Source organism: Artemia franciscana, chromosome 7 (assembly GCF_032884065.1).
Source record: "Artemia franciscana chromosome 7, ASM3288406v1, whole genome shotgun sequence".
Classification (NCBI taxonomy): Eukaryota; Metazoa; Arthropoda; class Branchiopoda; order Anostraca; family Artemiidae; genus Artemia; species Artemia franciscana.
The window spans coordinates 34,239,546-34,266,742 of NC_088869.1; the positions used below are offsets into that span (position 1 = coordinate 34,239,546).

Here is a 27,197-nt window from a genome sequence, read left to right on the forward strand (position 1 = left end):
CGTGCTACAACAAAAAATAGGCGTACCAATAATACTTTTAAGAAATATAAACCCACCAAAGCTTTGCAATGGCACTCGACTTGCCGTAAAAAAAAACAATGGAAAACCTAATAGAGGCCACAATCTTGACAGGGCCTTTTGAGGGCGAGGCTGTTCTTATTCCTCGCATTCCCATGATTCCAACGGATCTGCCTTTTCAATTTAAAAGATTGCAATTCCCAATTCGATTAGCATTTGCAATCACCATTAACAAAGCTCAAGGTCAATCATTAGAAAAATGTGGTATAGATCTTAATACTGATTGTTTTTCCCATGGACAATTGTACGTTGCATAATTTGTATTTTGGAACCAAATGAAGCGGTAAATTATCCATCTAAATTTTTAAATTCCATAGATCCTTCAGGGTTTCCACCACACGTGCTACAACTAAAAATAGGCGTACCAATAATACTTTTAAGAAATATCAACCCACCAAAGCTTTGCAATGGCACGCGACTTGCCGTAATTTGCAATCACCATTAACAAAGCTCAAGGTCAGTCATTAGAAAAATATGGTATAGATCTTAATACTGATTTTTTTTCCCATGGACAATTGTACGTTGCATAATTTGTATTTTGGAACCAAATGAAGCGGTTAATTATCCATCTGAATTTTTAAATTCCATAGATCCTTCAGGGTTTCCACCAAACGTGCTACAACTAAAAATAGGCGTACCAATAATACTTTTAAGAAATATCAACCCACCAAAGCTTTGCAATGGCACGCGACTTGCCGTAAAAAAACAATGGAAAACCTAATAGAGGCCACAATCTTGACAGGGCCTTATGAGGGTGAGGTTGTTCTTATTCCTCGCATTCCCATGATTCCAACGGATCTGCTTTTTCAATTTAAAAGATTGCAATTCCCACTTCGATTAGCATTTGCAACCACCATCAACAAAGCTCAAGGGCAATCACTAGAAAAATGCGGTATAGATCTTAATACAGATTGCTTTACCAATGTACAATTGTATGTTGCATCTTTGAGGGTCGGTAAACCTGACAATCTATTTATACGCACAGACAATTGGACAGCGAAGACTGTTGTATATTCACAAGTTTTACGTAGTTAATTTGTATTGTATCTATCTATCTACCTATCTATATAAAAACGAGTTGTGTGTATGCATGTTTGTTTGTTTGTAAAAAGAGCGTTTGCATATGACGTCATTATTAGTACATACGGCTTTGTATATGGACAGACAATGGGAAAGCCAAGAATGTTGTATATTCGCAATTTTTACGTAGTTTGAAACACATATATAAATCTATCTATATTCGCAGGTGGGACACAGGGACACAACTACAATGGCGCGTAACTAATATGGCACGTAACGACTTACGCGCGCGGGGGGGCTTGGGGGGCGCCAAGCGCCCCACCAACTAGGTGTTGGGGTGTTGCCCCCCAACAACCCCCAACAGCTAGCATATATATACCAAGCCCCCCCAACAGCTAGTATATATATATATATATATATATATATATATATATATATATATATATATATATATATATATATATATATATATATATATATATATATATATATATATATATATATATATATATATATATATATATATATATATATATATATAAGTTGTTTGTCTGTTGACTGACGTCGGGCATGTTTGCCGACTGACGTCATTATAAGGATTGAGCATTATGTGGTCATGAAGTTGCTTGTCGACTCACATCACGTTTGTCGACTGACGAAATTACAGACCGGGACACCGGGACACAAATGACGACCGGGCCACCGGGACACAGGGAATATAAATGACGACCGAGACAATCAAAGAGAAATTACAGACTGGGACACCAGGACACAAATAACGACCGGGACACATGGAATATAAATCGCGACCGGGACACAGGGACACAACTACAACGGGGACGCCGGGGGGACAGGGGGGATATATAAATGACGACCGGGACACAGGGAATGTTCGATTAGCAATCACCATCAACAAAGCTCAAAGGAAATCATTATAAATGATGTATAGATCTGAATATGGATTGTTTTTCCCATGGACAACCGGGACACTAATGACGACTGGGACACAGGGAATATACATGACGACCGGGACACTCAAAGCGAAATTACAGACTGGGACACCGGGACACAAATGACGACCGGGAAACCGGGACACAGGGAATATAAATAACAACCGGGACACTCAAAGAGAAATTACAGACTGGGACATCAGGACACAAATGACGACCGGGACACAGGGAATATAAATGACGACCGGGACACAGGGACACAACTACAACGGGGACTCCGGGGGCACAGGGGGGATATATAAATGACGACTGGGACACAGGGAGTGTTCGATTAGTAATCACCATCAGTAAAGCTCAAGGGCAATCATTAGAATAATGAGGTATAGATGTGAATACAGATTGTTTTTCCCATGGACAATTATATGTTGCATGTTCAAGAGTCGGTAAACCTGACAACCTATTTATATGCACAGACAATGGGACAGCGAAAAATGTTGTATATTCGCAAGTTTTACGTAGTTAAAAACATATATATATATATATATATATATATATATATATATATATATATATATATATATATATATATATATATATATATATATATATATATATATATATATATATATATATATATATATATATATATATATATATATATATCTATATTCACAGGTGGGACACAGAGACACAACTACATTGGCGCGTAACTAATATGGCGCGTAACGACTTCCGCGCGTGGGGAGGCTTGGGGGGTCTTGCGAAGCGCCCCCACCAACTAGGTGTTAGGGTGGCGCGAAGCGCCACCCCAACAGCAATTTTTTATATATACAGATAGTGTAACAGACGAACATAAAACTTATTTTTATATATAGATAGATAGATATAGATATATAAACGCGAAACCAGGCTAGCGGCTGATAGAGATAGTAAAAAAGAAGGCATGTCGCTGTATTACAAAAGCGATGCGTGTATAATTATCTTACAATGTCACCAAAAAGGGAACACCATGAGGAAACATCAGAGCAACGCAAAACCAGGTTTGCGGCTGATAGAGATAGAAAAAAAGAAGGCGTGTCGCTGTATTACAAAAGCAACGCGTGTATAATTATCCTACAATGTTACCAAAAAGGGAACACCATGAGGAAACATCAGAGCAACGCAAAACCAGGCTTGCGGCTCAAAGAGAAAGGGCCAGATTGTGAATGTCTAATTTACGTCATAAATTCGATCCAAAAACGACATAGCGTTGCAGGGACCCAGAACACAAGGGACAATGAGAATCCATATATAGAAGCCTGCTGCGTGCCATGCTGGGTCCCGGCGGTGAAGCCACCGGGACCCAAAACTGTCTGCGGTTAGAACACAAGGGACAATGAGAATCCATATATAGAAGCCTGCCACGTGTCATGCTGGGGCCCGGTGGCGAAGCCGCCGGGACCCAGAACTGCCTTTGGTTAGAACACAAGGGACATAGTGAATCCATATATAGAAGTCTGCCGCGTGCCATGTTGGGGCTCGGGAACCAGCTCGCCGGGAACCAGCACTGTCTGCTGTTAGAAAACAAGGGACAATGAGAATCCATTTATAGAAGCCTGCCGCGTGCCATGCTGGGGCCTTGCGACGAAGCCACCGGGACCCAGCTAGTATATACATATATAGAGGACAATTTTGGAAAATTGTTCACTAAGAATTTAAACAAATTATTCTGTATACGAGGTAGGGTGCTCCCTGGTCAACCTTTGCTCTTTTTTTTCTTTTCCCGACGAAGCCACCAGGACCCAGCACTGTGTGCTGTTAGAACACAAGGGACAATGAGAATACATTTATAGAACCTTCTGCGTGCCATGCTGGGGCCCGGTGGCGAAGCCGCCGAGTCCCAGCTAGTAAATACATATATTTAAAGGACAATTTTGGAAAATTGTCCTTTGTCTCGTAAGGAAAATTAACGAAACAAACTTTAGTTTTTTTGAAGCCTTGTTGCAACTGCCTGCAGTTAGAACACAAGGGAAAATGAGAATCCATTTATAGAAGCCTGCCGGCCGCGTGCCATGCTGGGGCCTGGCGGCGAAGCTGCCGGGTCCCAGCTAGTATATACATATATTTAAAGGACAATTTTGGAAAATTGTCCTTTGTCTCGTAAGGAAAATTAACGAACAAACTTTAGTTTTTTTTCGAAGCATTGTTCTAAAAAAGTTAAGTTTTGACAAAAAGACTGGGGCTCCAGGAAGAGTTAGTTGTCCCCACATTTTGAATGACTCTAGGTATAACATTGAAAACGAACAAAATCAAATAAGAAAGGTCTTTTCAAATGAAAGTCAAAGCAACACTAAGAGTTTAAACGGATTATTCTGTATATGAGGTAGGGTGCTCCCTGCACAACCTTCGCTCTTTTTGCTGGCGTTTGACTTTTCCACGCAATGCTTTCAGAACGACCTTTCAAACAAAAGGAAATTTGGAAAGGGAAAAAGTATTTTCAAAAATGCCCCATGAATGGAAAAGGTTATTAATAGGAATTCCCTCAAAGAAATGAATCCATTTCCTTTCAAGCGATAAATTCGAATGTTTTAACAGACAATCGGAACATAAAACACTTGCAGTTACTAATCAATCATAATTTTGATGCTCGGAGTGTTTTCATTTATGTACTATGAACCTCAACGTAAAGAGCGAGGGTAAAAAGGGGGATAGCTCCCTTCGTATATGGAGTATTTTCTGTCAATTTTGTATTTATTGCCACTCTTATAAATAAAAAACAGGTTTTTCAACTGAAATTAAGGAGCAGCATTAAAACTTAAAACGAATAGAAATCATTACGCACAGGGGGGGGGGGTTATTTGCCCTATTCCTTGCTATTACGCAAAAGTTTGATTTTTCCCCCAGTTATTTAAGAATGATTTCTAAATCACAAAGGACCTTTAATAAGAATATTAAGCTCTTTTAAAAGTTCTAAAAAAAAACTTTTGTTTGAAGAGTGAGATAATTAGGAGAGCACTACCCCCTCATATACGGTATAATTACTGTTCGTTTCAAGTTTTAATGTTGCTCCTTACTTTCAGTTGAAACACTTTTTTTTATTTAATTTCTGATCTTTTTTTAAAACAATGTTGGAAAATCCGGCTCCCCCGCCGAAGAAAATTCCCTTCCCCAGGAAAAATTATTCTTTAGAAGGATCCTCCCACGTAACCCACCTCTATCTGAAAATTCTTCCCTAAGAACGCTGTATACTTCCCAAAAACCAATAATATATGTAAACAACGGGCAAGGTTTATAGCATGCAACCCTTCCCTCGGGGACTGTGAGGGGTCAAGTCATCCTCATAGACACAGTTATTAGACTGTTCGACTAGGTTGAAAAAATCGCTATCTCAAAATTTTGATCCGGTGACTGTGGGAAAAAAATCCGCGCGGGGAGGGGGGCTAACTACCTTCCAACACTTCTTGGTCACTTAAACAGGGTATCATTTGATGTTTTTAGTGTGTTTTCCCCTTCTGTTCAAAAATTAGGCAAATTTTATCACACTCGTAACATATGTGGGAAACGTTAAATTTGAAGAATTTTACGTATTTTGTATCAGCACCAAAATGTGATTCTTTTGATTTATCTATTTTTATCAAGACTATGTTTCTTAGAGTTTCCATTACTATTCAGCAACATATCTCATTACTTACAGTTCGTTACCATGAACTATTTGATTTGAACTGGACTTTAAACCGAAATTTATTGAAGAGCACATTAAGCAAAACACTAACTTACAACAAAGCTGGACGGAGAGGTTGAACTCGATGTATCTGTTTTTTTTTTTTTTTTTTTTTTTGTTTTTTTTTTTTTTTTTTTTTTTTTTTTTTTTTTTTTTTAATCTGATGATTACAAAAACCACCTCCGTCGTCATTTTCATTGTAGATCTACGACTGGTGCGTCAGTATGTTATCCTGTATAAGCTAAACTATCTCGTAATGAATAAATTCAAACCTTGGCTAGGAATTGATAATCTTCTAGATAAAAAAAAATCTTTGAAATTAATCAAACACAATCCATTTTTCGTCCTTTCTGAAAAGTTAATGAAGAAGTTTCAACCGTTCCCCAGTGTCCTACTTAATTTTACTTAACACTGGAAATCAATCTCAAACAATTTTCAGTGTTTTCTTGGCAAATCTCTTGAATTCTAAAACCACTTAAAAATCGCTCCTAAAGAAACATGAGCATTTTATTTCAAATGAAACTAAGACCAGGGAATTGAAGTATGAGACTAAGAATGAAAATATGCATTGAGACCTAACCATTAATTTTGTTTGTATTTCAGTGATATAGTACAAAACTAAGCTACTTGTTACAACGACTCGAAAAATACGTAGAAATATCTAATGAATTGTCAATGTAATGAACAGCCAAGCCAATTAAAAGAAAATAATAAAAAAAATTAACATTTAACTTAGTTTTTCTAATAAAAGGAAACACTACAGGCTTATTCGTTTTATGAACAAGTTTCAGTTCTAGCAGGTAAGCTAAAAAATATTCTTGGTCACCAGAAATTTTTTGAAAACACATTTAGAACAGAAGACAATCAAAATAAAACACAATATAACACACAAGATAGCTATATATATGACTTCTTTCAGCTGAACCATCCGAAACATAAAAAGAAATTATTCCCAATAAAAAAAATTCGCAATGAACTTAGGCCTATGCAAGCGCTTACGCCGACGACGATGCGAAAGACATAAAGTGTCATAGGCCATCCCAAAAAAAGGAATATCAATATGCACTTTACCACCATCTTTTGCAATTTTATACTTAAGAATACTATAAGAAAATCTATAAAAGAAAAATTATTAATGTTTCAGCCACTGAATTTTTCTCTATTAGCCAAGTAAACACGTCAGGAAAAGCAATGAAGAAAATTATTCAATATTCAATTTTTTAATATTTTTTAAATTAAATTAAATTCTATAATATTCTAGATATTTAATATTCTGTAGTTTGATAACTTCTTGTTATTCAAAATGTAGATATTACAACAGCCATAACTATTTAAGGAAGAACTATCCTCTGAGATGGGTCCAAAGGAGCCAAAAGAAAATGAAATTGAAGAACAAAGGAACTAAAAACAAAAATTTTGGGGTTGAGGTCCCCTCCCGAGGAAACATAAAAAAAATTATGTGCCATATTAAGACCCGGTCGGCACAGAAATATCGAAAGACTTCTTCACCGGCCTCTAAATTTTGAAAAGTATACAAGCGCATCGTAGTATATTCTCCTGAAGCATGAATGCAGGACATTAAAACTGAACTCTGTTCGCAGAAACAATGTATCCACTAAAATTAACTATTCTACAATATTTAATAGCTATGAACCAACTATTAAGTTGGAGATCAGTACCACATTTGTGTATGGGTAGGGTTTTTTTAAAGTGTCGAAAAGTGAATGTTCGGCTCCCCATCAGGCCCTTATAGAGCCGTTCGGATAAAAATTAATGGAGAATTTAACTCCTAACCTCTCTATATATATATATATATATATATACTAGCTGTTAGTGTTTCGCTTCGTGCCACACCAACACTTAGTTGGTGGGGGCGCATCGCGCCCCCCCAAGCCCCTCCCCCGCGCGTAAGTCGTTAAGCGCCATATTAGTTACGCGCCATTGTAGTTGTGTCCCTGTGTCCCACCTGTGAATATATATATATATATATATATATATATATATATATATATATATATATATATATATATATATATATATATGTTTTTAACTACGTAAAACTTGAGAATATACAATATTCTTCGCTGTCCCATTGTCTGTGCATATAAATAGATTGCCAGGTTTACCGACTCTTGAACATGAAACATATAATTGTCCATGGGAAAACAATCCGTATTCAGATCTATACCGCATTTTTCTAACGATTGCCCTTGAGCTTTGTTGATGGTGATTGCTAATCGAACATTCCCTGTGTCCCCGTCGTCATTTATATATCCCCCTGTGCCCCCGGCGTCCCCGTCGTAGTTGTGTCCCTGTGTCCTGGTCGTCATTTATATTCCTTGTGTCTCGGTCGTCATTTGTGTCCTGGTATCCCAGTCTGTAATCTCTCTTTGAGTGTCCTGGTCGTCATTTATATTCCCTCTGTCCCGGTGTCCCGGTCGTTATTTGTGTCCCGATGTCCCGGTCTGTAATTTCTCTTTGAGTGTCCCGGTCGTCATTTGTGTCCCGGTGTCCCGGTCTGTAGTGTCATCTTATAATTACGTCATATACAAAGCCTTATATACTTATAATGACGTCAAATGCAAACCCACAAACAAACAAACATGCATATATACAACCTATTTTTATATATATAGATACAGTTTCTTCTTTAGTTTTTTTTCTTTTTTAGTTCTTTCTTTTTTTTAGTTTCTTCTTTTTATTGATTTGTTTTCTTCAATTTGTCAATGTTCATTCTAACATTGACACTTGGAAAAATCTTTACGTGCCAAGCATGCTAAAGCTCCAACAATTTATATTAAACCTCAAATTTGGGGTATCTGTTTTAAGGTTTTCGACTTACTTTAATCTATTGTCAAAATATATTGAAATATTTGTGCAATTCCCAGTTTTTTTTAGTTTTTTCTTTTTTTTAGTTTTTTAGCTTTTTTAGTTTTTTTTTCTTTTTAGTTTTTTATCTTTTTTTATTTTTTTACTTTTTTTCTTTTTAGGTTTTTTCTTTTTTTAATTTTTTATTTTTTTTTAGTTTTTTCTTTTTAGTTTTTTTTTAGTTTTTTACCATTTTTCTTTTTTCGAATTACTTTAATCTATTGTCAAAATATTTCGAAATATTTATGCAGTTTCCAGTTTTTACATTCTAGTTTGTTTTCTTTTATATATATAGAAGATATAATCTGGCGTAACAGACAAGGTATAACAGACATAACAGACAGAGAACTTATTTTTATATATAACTAGCTGTTGGGGTGGCGCTTCGCGCCACCCCAACACCTAGTTGGTGGGGGCGCTTCGCGCCCCCCCCAAGCCCCCCCGCGCGCGTAAGTCGTTACGCGCCATAATAGTTACGCGCCATTGTAGTTGTGTCCCTATGTCCCACCTGTGAATATAGATAGATATATATATATATGGTTTTAACTACGTAAAACTTGCGAATATACAACATTCTTTGCTGTCCCATTGTCTTTGCATATAAATAGATTGTCAGGTTTACCGACTCTTGAACATGCAACATATAATGGTCCATGGGAAAACAATCTGTATTCAGATCTATACCTCATGATTCTAATGATTGCCCTTGAGCTTTGTTGATGGTGATTGCTAATCGACCATTCCCTGTCCCGGTGTCCCGGTCGTCATTTACATCCCCCTGTTTCCTCCGGTGTCCCCGTTGTAGTTGTGTCCCTGTGTCCCGGTCGTCATTTATATTCCCTGTGTCCCGGTCGTCATTTGTATCCCGGTGTCCCGGTCTGTATATACATTCGTTTTTAGTTTTGTTTTTCTCCTTTATTTTTTTCCTTTTTTTTTCTTTTTTAGCTTATTTAGATTTTTAGATTTTTTAGTTTTTTTATTAGTTTTTAGTTTTTTTTTCTTTTTAGTTTTTTTGTCCCGGTCGTCATTTATATCCCCCTGTTTCCCCCGGTGTCCCCGTTGTAGTTGTGTCCCTGTGTCCCGGTCGTCATTTATATTCCCTGTGTCCCGGTCGTCATTTGTATCCCGGTGTACCGGTCTGTATATACATTCGTTTTTTAGTTTTGTTTTTCTCCTTTATTTTTTTCCTTTTTTTTTCTTTTTTAGTTTATTTAGATTTTTAGATTTTTTAGTTTTTTTATTAGTTTTTAGTTTTTTTTTCTTTTTAGTTTTTTTCTAGTTTTTACCTTCTTTTTAGTTTTGTTAATTTTTTTTTTACTTATGTCCTGGTCGTCATTTATACTCCCTATGTCCCGGTGCTTTGTTGATTGCTAATCGAACATTCCTTTTGTCCTGGTCGCTTTCTCTTTGAGTGTCGTCATTTATTTTTTTCTTTTTTAGTTCTTTTAGTTTTTACCTTTTTTAGTTTTTTTTAGTTTTTTAGATGAAAATTTTTTTTAGTTTTTTCCTTTTTTTCTTTTTAGTTTTTATTGGTTTTTACCTTTATGTTAGCTTATTTTTCAGTTTTTTCCTTTTTTTTAGTTTTTTTTTATTTTTTAGTTTTTTTAGTTTTTTACCTTTTTTTAGTTTTTTTAGTTTTTTTAGTTTTTTAGCTTTTTTACTTTTTTTATTAGTTTTTAGTTTTTTTGTAGTTTTTTGCCTTTTTTTAGTTTTTTCAGTTTTTTTTTTAGTTTTTTATTGGTTTTTACCTTTATTTTAGCTTATTTTTCAGTTTTTTCCTTTTTTTTAGTTTTTTTTAGTTTTTAGTTTTTTTAGTTTTTTACCTTTTTTTAGTTTTTTTAGTTTTTTTAGTTTTTTAGCTTTTTTATTTTTTTTTATTAGTTTTTAGTTTTTTTTTGTAGTTTTTGCCTTTTTTTTAGTTTTTTTAGTTTTTTAGCTTTTTTATTAGTTTTTAGTTTTTTTTGTAGTTTTTGCCTTTTTTTAGTTTGACAACTTATTTTTATATATATAGATAGTTTTTTTTTTTTACTTATGTCCTGGTCGTCATTTATACTCCCTGTGTCCCGGTGCTTTGTTGATTGCTAATCGAACATTCCTTTTGTCCTGGTCGCTTTCTCTTTGAGTGTCGTCATTTATTAGTTTTTTCCTTTTTTTCTTTTTAGTTTTTTATTGGTTTTTACCTTTATTTTAGCTTATTTTTCAGTTTTTTCCTTTTTTTTAGTTTTTTTTTATTTTTTATTTTTTTAGTTTTTTACCTTTTTTTAGTTTTTTTAGTTTTTTTAGTTTTTTAGCTTTTTTACTTTTTTTATTAGTTTTTAGTTTTTTTTTGTAGTTTTTGCCTTTTTTTAGTTTTTTCAGTTTTTTTTTTAGTTTTTTATTGGTTTTTACCTTTATAGTTTTTTTAGTTTTTTAGCTTTTTTTATTTTTTTTATTAGTTTTTAGTTTTTTTTGTAGTTTTTGCCTTTTTTTAGTTTTTTCAGTTTTGACGTCACCTGATCCAGTTTTTTCAGGTGACGTCACCTGACACATCCATCCACACATCCACAGACAGACAACTTATTTTTATATATATAGATAAAGGCGCTTCGCGCCATCCCAACAGCTAGTCTATATATATAAATTTATATAAATATAGATATCTATCTATATTCACAGGTGGGACACAGGGACACAACTACAATGCCGCCGAACTAATATGGCGCGTAACAACTTACGCGCGCGAGGGGGCTTGGGGGGGGGGGGCGCGAAGCGCCCCCACCAACTAGGTTGTGGGGTGGCGCGAAGCGCCACCCCAACAGCTAGTATATATATATATATATATATATATATATATATATATATATATATATATATATATATATATATATATATATATATATATATATATATATATATATATAAATAAGTTGTCTGTCTGTGTGTCTGTCTTTCAGGTGACGTCATGTTTCTGTGTCGACTGACGTCATGAAGTTAGTTGTCGTCATTTTTGCTATGACGGTGACGTCATTAAAGATATTTAATCATGAAGTTAGTTGTCGTCATTTTTGCTATGACGGTGACATCATTAAAGATATTTAAGACATATATGTTCACGTAGAAATCTATTAATGTTTAAGTTTAAAATGACTGATGAACTTACAATGGCAAAAGCCGATGAAGATGCTCAAAGAGTCTGTGCCAAAAAACTTGCTGCTGATAGAGAAAGTCAGAAAAGAAAGCGTGCCGAGGAATCAAAAGAACAGGAAGGAAACAGGCTTGAGGCTGATAGAGAAAGAAAGAACAGAAAGCGTGCCGAGGAATCAAAAGAACAACAAGGAAACAGGCTTGAGGCTGATAGAGAAAAAAAGAACACAAAGCGTGCTGAGGAACTACCAGAGCAACGCGCAAGCAGACTTGCTGCTAAAAGAGAAAGTAAGAAAAGAAAGCGTGCCGAGGAATCACAAGAACAGCAAGAAATCAGGCTTGCTGCTGATAGAGAAAGTAAGAAAAGAAAGCGTGCCGAGGAATCACAAAAACAGCAAGAAATCAGGCTTGCTGCTGATAGAGAAAGTAAGAAAAGAAAGCGTGCCGAGGAATCATAGCAACCTGAAAGTTATCGCCTGGCATTCAGGTACAGCCCAGTCGATGATTATAGCTTGAGTAGATGTGTTCAAATCGGGACAATGTCTAAAATTTGTCCCTATTGCAGGGCCTTGAAATTCAATTGTGAAACAATGGGAATGTGTTGCGCCTCAGGAAAAGTTAAACTTCCTCTATTGGCTGCACCACCAGAGCCATTGAAGACTTTCCTTACTGGAACTACGTAAGAATCTAAGCGTTTTTTGTCAAAAATCAGAAAATACAACTCATGTTTCCAAATGATGTCGTTTGGAGCCCAAATCGAAAATCCAGATCAATTTATGTCTACTTTCAAAGTAAAAGGGCAAATTTATCATAGAGCAGGGTCCCTTGTACCATTCTCAGGCGAGAATCATAAATTTTTACAATTGTACTTCATCAGTGATAGAAATTCTGAATTGAATGCACGTTGCGAAATTTCTCCCAACGTTGAAAGGACAATCGTTTCCCAATTGCAACATCTTTTCCACGAAAATAATAATTTAGTGCGTCGGTTCAAAACAGCCATCGATTTGATGCCTACTGATACGCATAAAATTGTTATTTCCGCTGACAAAACGCCTCCTGGCCACATGTGCGTAGATACAATGCTCCAACTATCGACGAAGTGGCAATCGTTATGGTCGGTGATCAGTTTTTACCTCGAGATATTATTCTTCATAAGCGAAACGCTCAGTTGTTAAGAATTGCTGAAACTCATCGATGCTACGATGCACTACAATATCCTATCATTTTTTGGGATGAAGCCGACGGCTATCACTTTAATATTAAATTGATGAATCCAGCCACTAACAAAGAAATGAATAAGAAATACAGTGCAATACATTATTATTCCTATAGACTAATGATTCGGCAGGATGAAGAAAATTATATTTTAAAATGCCGTGAATTGTTTCACCAATTTGTCGTTGATATGTATGCTAAAATTGAATCAGAACGTTTGCTATATATCCGCCTGAATCAGACCAAGATCCGCTCTGAACAATACATTCATTTGCGAGATGCAGTTATAAATGACGGTAATACCACAAACGTTGGAAGATTAACAATTTTACCTTCGTCATATGCTGGCAGTCCCCGTCATATGCATGAATATGCTCAAGATGCTATTGCGTATGTTCTTCTCTATGGTCGTCCAGATTTATTTATTACATTTACATGTAATCAATCTTGGGACGAGATACTGCAGCTTTTACTTCAAGGCCAATCGGCAGTTCATAGGCATGACATTATGGCCCGTGTCTTCCGGCAAAAGTTGAAATCACTGATAAACTACATAGTAAAACTTGAAGTGTTTGGGTCAGTGCGTTGCTGGATGTACTCAGTTGAATGGCAAAAACGAGGTTTGCCACACGCACATATACTAATCTGGCTACATAAAAAAAAATACTTCGAACGAAATTGATGATGTGATTTCCGCTGAAATACCTGATAAAAATGTCGATAAGGGGTTACATTATATTATTGTAAAAAATATGATACATGGACCTTGCGGTGCACTGAACGAAAATTCACCATGCATGGCCAAAGGAAGCTGCACAAAGCAATATCCTCGACTTTTAGTATCAAACACAATTACTGGCAATGATGGTTACCCACAATATAGAAGAAGATCTACTGAAGATGGCGGTAAAACAGCAATAATAAAGAAGCGTAACGGTACCACCATCGAAGTAGATAACCAGTGGGTTGTTCCATATTCCCCATTATTATCAAAAACATTTAATGCACACATAAACGTTGAATACTGTAACTCCGTAAAGGCAATCGAATACATATGTAAATACGTCAACAAAGGCAGTGACATGGCAGTTTTTGGCTTGCAGCCCGAAATCAAAGATTTCGACAAAATCGTACAATATCAGGCTGGAAGATACATAAGCAGTAATGAAGCTGTTTGGCGAATTCTTTCATTTCCGATACATGAACGTAGTCCAGCTGTTGTTCACTTAGCGGTACATTTACAGAATGGTCAACGTGTTTATTTCACGGAAACAAATGTGCAACAAAGAGCCCTGAATCCACCGGATACAACATAAACAGCTTTTTTTTTCGCTTTGCAAAAATGATTCTTTTGCAAAAAAACTGCTGTATACTGAAGTGCCTTCGTATTACACGTAGAATACTAAAAATAAAGTATTTGAACGTCGAAAACAGGGTAAGTCAGTCGACGGCCAACCTACCATCTTCAAAGATACCACGATAGGAAGACTCTACACCGTTCAACCCAATCAATATGAATGCTTCTTTCTACGCCTGCTTTTGGTGAATGTACCCGGTCCGACATCCTTTGAGAATTTGAGAACTGTAAACGGTACTATACATGACACTTACCGTAGTGCATGCCAAGCTCTGAATTTATTGGAGAATGACCAACACTGGGATAACTGCATCAATGACGCGTGCGAAACGTCAACCCCAAGTCAAATTCGTGCATTGTTTGGCATCATTTTAACAACTTGCTCTCCATCAGCTCCTACAGAGTTATGGGAAAAATATAAGTCAAAAATGTCCGAAGATATACTCCATCGAAAACAGTTAGAGACGTCAGATATGACTTTTGATTTTACATCAGAAATTTATAACTACACTTTAGTTATTATAGAAGATTTGTGCGTACGTATGGCAAACAAACCTCTTCAGGATTTGGGAATGCCTTCACCTAACTGTATCGCTGCTGTTTCGACATGTGTAGAATTGGATCGTGAACAAAGTTACAGTACGAGTGATCTATTGTCGTATGTACAAAATAACATTTCCAAGTTAACGTCGGAACAAAAAGACATTTATGATACGATGATGCATTGTGTCGATAACAACGCTGAAGAAATTTTCTTTTTGGATGCGCCAGGAGGTACTGGTAAAACGTTTGTGATAAAACTGATTCTGGCATCAATTCGATCAAAAAATGATATAGCGTTGGCAATTGCGTTGTCCGGAATAGCCGCAACATTGCTGCCTGGTGGAAGAACTGATCATTCCGCTTTGAAATTGCCTCTGAATTTGCATTCTACAGAAACTCCCACGTGCAATATTTCCAAATCATCTGGGATGGGTAAAGTATTGCAGCAATGCAAACTTATTATTTGGGATGAGTGCACAATGGCACACAAAAAATCGCTCGAGGCTCTGGATCAAAGCTTGAAAGATTTGAAAGGGAAGTCGAAACCCTTTGGCAGCACATTAATTTTGCTTGCGGGAGATTTCAGGCAAACATTACCTATAATACCTAAATCAACTCCTGCAGACGAAATGAATGCTTGCCTGAAAAATTCTAATTTATGGGCACACGTAAAAATATTAAAATTAACTACAAATATGCGTGTCCGATTGCAAAACGATGACTCTGGTCAAACATTTTCAGATCAATTGCTGGCAATTGGAAACGGAAAGCTCCCAGTAGACTCAATTTCAGGACGTATACAACTACCTGCTGATTTCTGTAATTTAGTGACGTCCAAAAATGAATTGATTGAAAAAGTATTTCCGAATATTCTAAAAATTTATAAAAATAATAAATGGCTAATTGAAAGAGCGATTCTCGCACCCAAAAATATAGACGTCCACGAAATCAACAATATTGTTTTGACCAAGATTCGAGACCAGGCAGTCCTTTACAAATCAGTCGACACAGTTTTGGAACCAAATGAAGTGGTTAATTATCCATCTGAATTTTTAAATTCCATAGATCTTTCAGGGTTTCCACCACACGTGCTACAACTAAAAATAGGCATACCAATAATACTTTTAAGAAATATCAACCCCCCAAAGCTTTGCAATGGCACGCGACTTACCGTAAAAAAAAACAATGGAAAACCTAATAGAGGCCACAATCTTGACAGGGCCTTTTGAGGGTGAGGCTGTTCTTATTCCTCGCATTCCCATGATTCCAACGGATCTGCCTTTTCAATTTAAAATATTGCAATTCCCAATTCGATTAGCATTTGCAATCACCATTAACAAAGCTCAAGGTCAATCATTAGAAAAATGTGGTGTAGATCTTAATACTGATTGTTTTTCCCATGGACAAATTGTACTTGCATGTTCGAGGGTCGGTAAACCTGACAATCTATTTATATGCAGCGACAATTGGACAGCGAAGAATGTTGTATATTTGCAAGTTTTACGCAGTTAATTTGTATTTTATCTATCTATCTATCTATCTATATAAAAACGAGTTGTGTGTATGCATGTTTGTTTGTTTGTAAAAAGAGCGTTTGCATATGACGTCATTATTAGTACATACGGCTTTGTATATGCACAGACAATGGGAAAGCCAAGAATGTTGTATATTCGCAATTTTTACGTAGTTTGAAACACATATATAAATCTATCTGTATTCACAGGTGGGACACAGGGACACAACTACAATGGCGTGTAACTAATATGGCGCGTAACGACTTAAGCGCGCGGGGGGGCTTGGGGGGGGCGCGAAGCTTCCCACCAACTAGGTGTTGGGGTGGCGCGAAGCGCCACCCCAACAGCTAGTATATATATATATATATATATATATATATATATATATATATATATATATATATATATATATATATATATATATATATATATATATATATATATATATATATATATATATATATATATATATATATATATATATATATATATATATATATATATATATATATATATATATATATATATATATATATATATATATATATATATTCACAGGTGGGACACAGGGACACAACACAACAGGGACATATAGATATATATATATATATATATATATATATATATATATATATATATATATATATATATATATATATATATATATATATATATATACATATATATATATATATATATATATATATATATATATATATATATATATATATGTATATATATATATATATATATATATATATATATATATATATATATATATAAATATATATGTATATATATATATATATATATATATATATATATATATATATATATATATATATATATATATATATATATATATCTATATTCACAGGTGAGACACAGGGACACAACACAACAGGGACATATATATATATATATATATATATATATATATATATATATATATATATATATATATATATATATATATATATATATATATATATATATATATATATATATATATATATATATATATATATATATATATATATATATATATCTATATATATAAAAATAAGTTGTCTGTCTGTCTGTCTGTGGATCAGGTGACGTCATGTTTCTGTGTTGACTGACGTCATGAAATTAGTTGTCGTCAATTTTGCTTTGACGGTGACGTCATTAGACCGAGACAGAGGGAATATAAGTGACGACCGGGAACGTCAAAGATAAATTACAGACTGGGACACCCGGACACAAATCACGACCGGGACACAGGGAATATAAATGACGACCGGGACACAGGGACACAACTACAACGGGGATGCCGGGGGCACAGGCGGGATATATAAATGACGACCGGGACACAGGGATTGTTCGAATAGAAATTTCAGACCGGGACACCGGGACACAAATGACGACCGGGACACCGGGACACAGGGAATATAAATGACGACCTGGACACTCAAAGAGAAATTACAAACTGGGACACCGGGACACAAATGACGACCGGGACACAGGGAATATAAATGACGACCGGGACACAGGGACACATCATTAGAATAATGAGGTATAGATCTGAATACGGATTGTTTTTCCCATGGACAATTATATGTTGCATGTTCAAGAGTCAGTAAACCTGACAATCTATTTATATGCACAGACAATGGGACAGCGAAGAATGTTGTATATTCGCATGTTTTACGTAGTTAAAAACATATATTTATATCTATCTCTATTCACAGGTGGGACACAGGGACACAACTACAATGGCGCGTAACTAATATGGCGCGTAACGACTTACGCGCGCGGGGGGGGGGGGGGCTTGGGGGGGCGCGAAGCGCCCCACCAGCTAGGTGTTGGGGTGGCACGAAGCGCCACCCCAACAGCTAGTATATATATATATATATATATATATATATATATATATATATATATATATATATAAAAATAAGTGGTATGTTTGTTTGTTTGTACGCATATGACGTCATTGTAAGTATATAAGACTTTGTATATGACGTCATTATAAGTACTTAAGGGGGCAATTCAAAGAGAATTTTCAGTATAAATCCTACAAAGGTAGAAGAAACAGCCGAGGAAGGTGCTCGAAGAGTTAATTCAAAGAGAAATTTTAGTCTAAATCCTACAATGGCAGAAGAAACAGCCGAGGACAACCTATCGTAGAAACTTTTCTGTGTGGATCTAGGGTAAGAAATAAAAATTCGAACAACTTTTCTGATATGACGAAGAAAATCTCGTCTCAAGTTTTCATTACTTATAATTCTCAGAAACATATAAAATCTCTTCGAGCCTACGAAGCAACTTAAACGAAAAGCAAAATGAAGGTGTCTTAGTTTTTAAAGTAAACTTCTTAGGGATCTAAAATACCGAACTCGCACACAAAACGAAAGTATTTCCTTGGGAACTGAGGTGGAAACTTTGTAAAACATCTGTATTTCTAGGAGTTAATTTCTGAAAGTCAATTTAGAGATCCCAAGTTCTTTTTTTTCTCTCTCTTTTTTGGTTGTTTATGAATTTTAACGAAAACTCTCTGTAATGCCAGAGAGCACTCACGGTTTGGGCGAAGGGATGGACGATTTTTGGAGGAAAGAGACTATGTGAAGCAGGATCTGTTTACAATTGTATGGGATGTAGTAGGGGCTTTGAAGTTGTGAAGACTTATGCCAAAGAAAACATTTGAGCTTGCCTCGTTATCGCTCTGCGTAAAAAAAGTAGAAAGCAGCATGGACTTCGATTGTTTTACCCAACTCAGGACTAGCCCATATTTAAACCAAGTGTGGACTTTACTCATAATTACATTCAATCAATTCGTAATATGAACTCATCTTGTTTTTGCTCTAAGTCATGATACTGCTCGACTTTGCACCATGCAACCAAAATTCCAAAGCTTGATGAAGCTCATTCTAAATCGAGTCTTGGCATAGCTTGTTTTTACACATAGAAAGTACTTCGCTCAAATTTGCGCTGAGTTAGTAATTAGCTTTCACTCACCTTGTTTTCGAAGTGATATTGAAAATCCTTACAAGACTCCGGTTTATAAAGGAGTAACATGCCTACCTTCCTGACCGAAATTTGTCATCCTTATGCTTTAAAAAGTTTCAATATGACCCCCCTTCCTATTAGAATTTATGTACCTAAAAAGTAAATTAGAGCTCGTAGTCCCAGGGATGCTGGGCTCATGCTACACTTCCCTTTACCACATGCTTTCATACCTACTTACTTACTGATTTATCAAACAGATCGTGGTAACGAACTGTAGGTAAGGAACGACCCGGCTCAAACTAACTGAAACTAAAAACCGATTTTTGATATCAATAGATATATCAAAAGAATAAGTTTATTATGGCGATTTCAAATACATAAGTTACGAGCCTGAGAAAAATTGCTTGATTTTCAAAAAAAGGAAGATCCCCCCCCTAAGAGTAATAGAATCTTAATAAAAATCATGCCGTCAAATTCAGAGTATCAGAAAATCCTACCATAGAGGTGTCAAGCTTCTATTTGCAAAAATGTGTAATTTTGTATTTTTTTTCCCAGAATTAAGATAAGGGATGCGTGTTATTTTATTTTCTTATCGAAGGGACGATTGTTCTGCCGGGTTTTTTCCCACGGTTGAATTTCCCATAGGGAGGGACGTTTCCAAGGGGTGAACTTATTTAGACAAGGAATGCACTGGGTGAATGTGCCAGAGTTCCTAAACAATATTCTTTTTATATGTCTTGCTTTACCCTTTTCGTCTCAATTGTACACGAGGAGTTGTTAAGGGTAATTGTCAGAGTGTAGATTTTCATCAGGATTGAACCGTCTAAAGAATATCTCCTTGGGGAGATATCATTTAATTAGAACAATTAGATCATTTAATTAGAACAAAAAAAAGCTTTTTTGAAAGTACTAAAAACTTTAGCGTAAAGAGCGAGGTATTCAGGAGGGGGGAATCCTTTCATATACGTAATAATTTCTGTTCGCTTTCAGTTTTAATGCTGCTCCTTACTTTCAGTTGAAAAAACTTGTTTTTTGTTATTTAATTAGCAAGTAGTTACGAACTGTGGACTCACCGCGTGAACATATGTTTGGAAAATTTTGACCGTTTTTAATTAACTAGCCTATTTCTTGTTTTTGACTAAATGAGCCTAACCATCCCCCAACGCTCAAAACAGAATCGGTTTTGCACAAAATATCCAGAGAAAAAAAAGAATACATTGGAGACACTTTGCTCTTTACAAAGAAAATATAACTACATTGACAATGATAAACTAAATCGATTGCAACAAAGAAAAGAAATAGAAAAGTTACTATCTTGAGAAAATTCCTGGAGTTTCCTAAAAAAGAGGAAACATCCCTAAAGAGGATAGTCATCTTGAGCCATTTAGCATATCAGACAACCCTATTGCGGAGTTTCCAAACACCTATCAACAAAAATCTGAAATTTTGTATTTTTTCAAGAAGGGTGATCACGGTTGCTTGTCTATCTGCTTGTCTTTTTTTTCTTCTTTTTTTATTACTTATTATTTCTAAGGGTAAGTGCATAAAACCAATGCTCCTAAATATCGAGAAATCACCCACTCGAGCAGTAATTAAAAATTATAGTGCTCCTATTAAGTAAGAAAAGTAAACACAGCAAAGGGATTTGTTTTTTGCCATTTTGTGGTTCAAAACAACAGTTTTGGCCCAAAGAGCTCAATAGGCTCAATAATGTGTTTTTGGTTTCAGAAAGGGAGATGGGCATTACCCCTGACATACCCGCCAGCGTCCATGGGGAAGCTCCCTATGGAAATGATTTTCCTTAAGAATTAAATTTGAGAACTTACCCCTCCTCCCTCATAGGGAGGAGCCTTTTAAGGCACCTATAAGCCTTTTCCACCAAAACTGTCCGATCAAAATTTTGAGATATTCATTTTGTTTAGCATAGTCGAAAAGTCCGAAAGATTATACGTTTGAAGATAACATGACCTGCAAGCCTCGGGGGATGGGTCCTCAACTTGTAAAATCTACCCATTGTCTACGTATAGTATTTTTACTGAGGAGTATGCAGACATTTCTCGGAGGGAGGGGGGATTTCGCGCTTGGGATCGATTTCAATGGAGACAAATTTCTGTTTGGAGGGATATTCCTGGGATCGAGATTTCCAGGGGAAACCGGGAAATTTTACACCGGGGAAATTTGACAGAATTCCTATACGAAATTTTTTCTTTTTGTCTTAATTTGTCTTTGGCTATTCACTTTTGCATATGGAGATGTTCTGGAGAATTTTCGAGTGAAATATCCATGGAAGGGGAATCTCTTGAGTGATCAGATAAACAATTAGAACTTAAGTCTTTTCAAATGAAAGTATGCTAAGAAGAATTTTTCAGGCGGAATAATCTGCCAGAAATTTTACAGAAGGGGGGGGGGGAGAATTTTCAGCGAGGATGGAGTTGTACAGAAGACATTTCACGGGAATGTGAGTATATATTTTACGTAGGATGAACCTTCCAAGGAGGAGTTTTCTATGAGGAGATGGAATTTTTCATGGAGGCTGAGCCAGATTTACGGCATTATTTGAAAAACGATCAGAAATCAGATTTAAAAAACAAGTTTTTCCAGCTGAAAGTAAGAAGCAGCAACATTAAAACTCCAAACGAATAGAAATTGTTCCGTATTTGATGGGGTTACCCCCTCCCCAATACTTTGGTCTTTACTCTAAAGTTTGACTGTTTGTCACCGTTTTTAAAGAACGACTTCTGAAACACAAGGGTCGTACAATTAGAATAGGAAAGTTTTTGAAAAGTGGTAAAAGTTTTAGCATGGAGAGCCAGGTATTGAGGAGGGGACAGCCCCTTCCTGTACGGAATAATTTCTGTTCGTTTCGAATTTTGATGCTGCTCCTTACTTTCAGTTGAAAAACTAGTGTGTTTAATTTAATTTTTTTTAAGCCATAAGGAAACAAAAGAATTGCAATTACCCATCGAATTCATTTGCTTCATTTACAAATGCATTCAGTAAAGCGTGTGAAGCTTTTGCGTTAAAAGTGGGGGATTGAAGGTTGGAGCAGCCCCCTTATGTAGGGAACAATTTCCTTTCATTTTAATTTTGTGTGTTACTCTTTACTTTCAATTAGAAAAACTTGTTTCTTTATTTATTAGCACACAAACACGAAACTAACCGTTTTCGTGACCAATGATATAGCTTCGATGCCGTGATTATCTAGTCCAAAAATTGGGAAAGCGTTACACACATTTTTAATATTTATCACGAAAAAGTACTCCATAATTGGATATCCATTTTCAATTCATTTTCCTCTTTATTCTATAAATAAATTTTAATGGCGAAAATAGCCCTTGCCTGCGAGAAGAAGAAGAATAAAAAAAAAATACCACAATTAAAAAGCCATAAAAATCAAATTACATTGCAAAGTATATTCCCACTTTATTATGTTAACTCGATAATTCTGCCAGCTCTGTCATATGGGGGGGAACTTAATACAAAAGTTATTATTAGAGACCACCCATAAGACTATTATACCAATATCAAAAGAAAAGGCCTTGCAATATTAAGATTATGGTTGTAGCGATAACTATAACCGAGTAAAGTGCGTGTCATGGACCATTTTAGAAAGCAAAATTAAAGATGGATTAAAAAAATAATTATAAGAAATTCCATTCATTGCTGATTGAGGTCTGGTAACTAGAATTTTGATTAATCTTTATAGTATACATTGATTTATTAATGTTTATAGACTTATTAATTAGTCTCTGTTTTTGTCAGGCTAGTCACGTGAATTTCCGCTCCTAAGAAGACCTCTAGTTTTTTGGGGGTTTGGTGTTGGGTTTCAAAATTCTACAGATACTGGAAAATACCACAAGTCATTTCATCTAGTTTTGTAGATATTATTTTACGTAATCAGCGATGCAATAGTTCTCGTTTGTTTTTATGTTTTAAAACTTGAAAAAAACTTTATAACTTCCACAAGCAAAACTTTCTTTTTTGACAGATACTGACTAGACCTAGTTGTCTCCATTAGTTCGTAAATTATAAAACAATCGAAAATTCAAGCCCCCACTTTTTAAATTTGTAACCAAGGTAAGAATTAAAACTACTATTACTTGGGTTTCTATTTATTTTTCTATATATTCTTTTGTATATGTGGTTCGTTTTTTACTTCAAAAAAAGAAATAATAAAGAAACCATTTCACTTAAACATTACCAACATATGTTGATTCTAACGAAAACATGCAAACATTTTTCGAATAGTTTATTCTTAATAAACTTGGCACAACTTTTATCCTGAAACATTCTTTAGCTGTCCCTTTATTTTTGCCTGGTCTTAGCTTTGAGTCTTCGAAGTCAGGCCCTCCTTTAACTTAGAAGTCTTCTTATTATTCTACTGCGTAGCATTCTATGGAGAATGCTGTTATTAAAAAAAGAGGTTATACTTACAGGCGACCTCAATAGTGATGGCATCTTCAATTACAGCACCTTTGATAGCAGGATTTTCTGCACGGCAGGTCAATTTTTTCCCGCTGTGACCTTTATTTGTGTTTAGATGTAGTGTAGATATAGTAACATTTCTATCCGACGATGCCTGAAATATAGTTAGGGTTTAGCTGGACAATAGTGGAGTATTTTGAAGGAGGCTACTCTAATTTGTATGCTTTTTTAAGTTTGGTACATATCTATCTTTTCTCGAGCGAAAATTATTTGTCACTCCTGGTAGATATTTTACAAGCCTAATGCTAAGAAGATATGTCTTTTGTGTCCGAATCACTATTTTAATTTCGCTTTCTACAAAATTATTAGAGCGTTTTGTAATAATGCACAACATATTGTCGGTGAGATGAGCTTTCAGGTTAACTGATCTTAATAAAGAGGCAACTAGCTTGATTCAGCTTCCTAATTAGAGCTTTTTGATTTATTAATTGGTTCCCATTTTTTTAAGCTTCTGACGCTAAAATTGGCTTAGATGAAACTGACATTTCAATAAACATTTCTACTTGCTTATTAGGTGATTCTCTTTTTACCAGCTTCTGACCCTAAATTTGATTCCATGTATACTCACAATAAAGGTTCTAGTAGATTGAGCCATTTTAAGTCGCAAAATAAATTGCTGCAATGAAGGGTACCATTTCCTATTACAAAGAACAATGTTGACCAAAGCGGGGTAAAATTCTTGTCAATGAACTTTCTGAGAAAGCAGTTCGGCCAAAAACTATTTAAAACACTATATAAAATCAATCCCTTCCAGAGATCTTCCCTAAAACTTTCATTTAATGTTTACGATTTTCCCCGTAAGTCATTGTTCTGCTATTTTAGTAAACGTGGATCGCTAACAACTTTACCTACAGTTTTGTAGGTAAAGTTCAATGAGCTCAAAAAATTATTAACAGATATAGATAAAACGAGCGTATATTAAAATGAGTAGGGCTTACAGCCCCTGTGCCTTCTTTGTGCATTTGTGAAGGGACACACATGCACGGAAAGGTGTAGCATAAATGGCAGACAGTAACAACGGCAATCAAATGGATAAAATTAACCCTTGACTGGGCTGCCCACTTAATTCAACAATCTGTCTTGGCTTTTTTCTACAATTGGCCATGACTTCCACTTTTCCCACAACTATTCCCTCTTTTTTTTAAATTCAAAAGTCCAGAACATAATTTGCACTTTACTGAAGATTTTTCTTTTTTAACAATATATAGTATGGCTTGCTATTTCTATGCTGGAGAAACTTTTTCAACAATTTTTAAAAGCACACACTCTTTTGAAAAATCTTGACACAAAGAGTAGTGTTTAATTTAGTTTTATACCTTCTCTAGTTTACCTGAAAAACAAAACTTAATACCATACCCAAGAAATTATATCTAGCCTGGAAACACTTATACTCTTTTAACATATACTTATTCTTGGGATGTTGCTGATGTATCTTATTAGCAACCAGAATACAGACAGCAGTGTTTCTACTTCGCATGCCTAAAAAATCGGTATGGCACGCCTAAAATTTGGTAGAAAATCAGTAGATGGAGTCACGTTATCGGTAGAAAAATCGGTAGGGAATTTCTAAGCATGCCTAAAACCCTCTAAGTGCGTGTTAAGTTCGCAAAAATACTCAATTTTCTGCTGAAGTCCCAGATCAATTCAGAATTAGACTATTCTATAACGGTCTATCGATTTACGATTGATCATACGACGATTTAAAGCAATGTTTTCTATAAAACTGAAAAAGAGCAATGGGACGTTGTTTGATCTCGTTGTAATAACGACGGTTACGAAATGTTGCAGTACTTACAAATGCAGCGTTTGCAGTGGTTCTTGTAAATCGATAGTATAATAATATGGTGTACTCTTGAGCTAGCGGCGATTCTAAAATGTTGCAAACGCGGCATTTGCAGTAGTTGCAGCAAATCCACAGTGCCTGTGAATCCGAACGCTCACATAAGGAAAAAACGTTTTTCATGTATTAATTAAATTGACATTTGGTGTTTATGCCTACGTGGGAACAAGATATGTTTAGACACGAATATATTGCCTGACAAGCGCGTAAACACAGAAACTTAGCTAGACACGCATGGGAACAGGGCTAAAAAAAATGCACTTTTAATATCCTCAGTTATTATTGATGGAATCATATTCTACTTAATCAGGTACTGTTAATCATAGTAAAGCACTTAAAATTGGACTTCAAACAACAAATCAGATACTGGATTCAAATGACTAAAGCAACTGATACACAACTGCAAACGAAGGAATCAAGCCTAGGATCGCATCGGTAGAATACGTTGATTGATTCCCAATCTACTTAATTAGGTACTATTCATCACAATAAATCAATAAAGCACAATTTGGTATTCAAAAGACAATTCAGGAAAAGTGGTAGTTTCAAATATCTAATGCAACACAAAACAGAAACTTTTGCTATTATAGACTAACTTTGATCACTCATATACACTCTTCAACGGTCGCAGATGCTTTTACTTCCTTTAGCCGTTTCTCTAGTTCGTGATCAACTATCAGCGAAGAAGAAAGCATATTCAACCTCTTCGTCCCGCATTTGGTACGCAAGATGGCAGATAAGGTCAGCGTCGACAATCTATTTCGTTTATCAGTCTTCACCTCTTTTAAAGTTTGTGTACCTTCGTCGTAACAATTCTTCGGGTAACAATGGACAAAACAAACTTCCAATATTCTACTTTTGACTTATACAGATCCTTCGGAACATCAACAGAGCTTTGTTCACGCCATTCCGAGTCAATGGTAGCTCTAGGACATGTAGGAGGGAATTGCTTAACTATAAGTGGTGCAAGACTAAAAGGATTGAGCTTAGCAGCATTTGAAGGTTCTATAAGACAGGAAATCTCATACAGATCATCATCAAATACGAACCTGGTTTTGATCTGTGCAACTGCTTCATTGCAAAATTCTCTTGCCGTGAGGTATACCTTCATCACTTCATTATGGTCCACCTTAGGGTCGCACTCTACAAGCTATGAAATAGTGAGCTGGGCATTCAGTCCAAGATAAATATTTTGGATAGCTACATGGTAATTGTCATCACTTACATCAACATCTAGTGGATTGTTCAAACCATTTGCATATTCTACCTCAAGAAAGTTCTTGGAGAGAGTTACAACAAGTCTTTTTGTTTCTAATTTCAATGTAGGGTAAAGGGGAGACTGTGATCGGAAAAGAGCATTGAAGTGAGCCAACATGCCCAAAACATAGTCCATGAACACCATCATGATTCTCATAAAGTGGTTTTGTCTGACGTACTGTATGTCAGACAGTGCGTTTGGCATTAAATTTAAAGAAACATATAGTTTTTAAGCATAATGGGAAAATTGCACAGC

General features: G+C 35.5%; 1 protein-coding gene across 1 annotated transcript in view; it reads right to left on the reverse strand.

Annotated features, from left to right (window-relative positions):
• LOC136029195 (neural cell adhesion molecule 2-like) overlaps positions 1 to 27,197 on the reverse strand; it is a gene marked incomplete in the record, with an annotated part of 281,406 nt that overhangs the window by 160,256 nt on the left and 93,953 nt on the right. Inside the window, 1 exon segment of the mRNA XM_065707337.1 lies at positions 23,794 to 23,937. Coding sequence (XP_065563409.1) covers positions 23,794 to 23,937 — 144 coding nt within the window.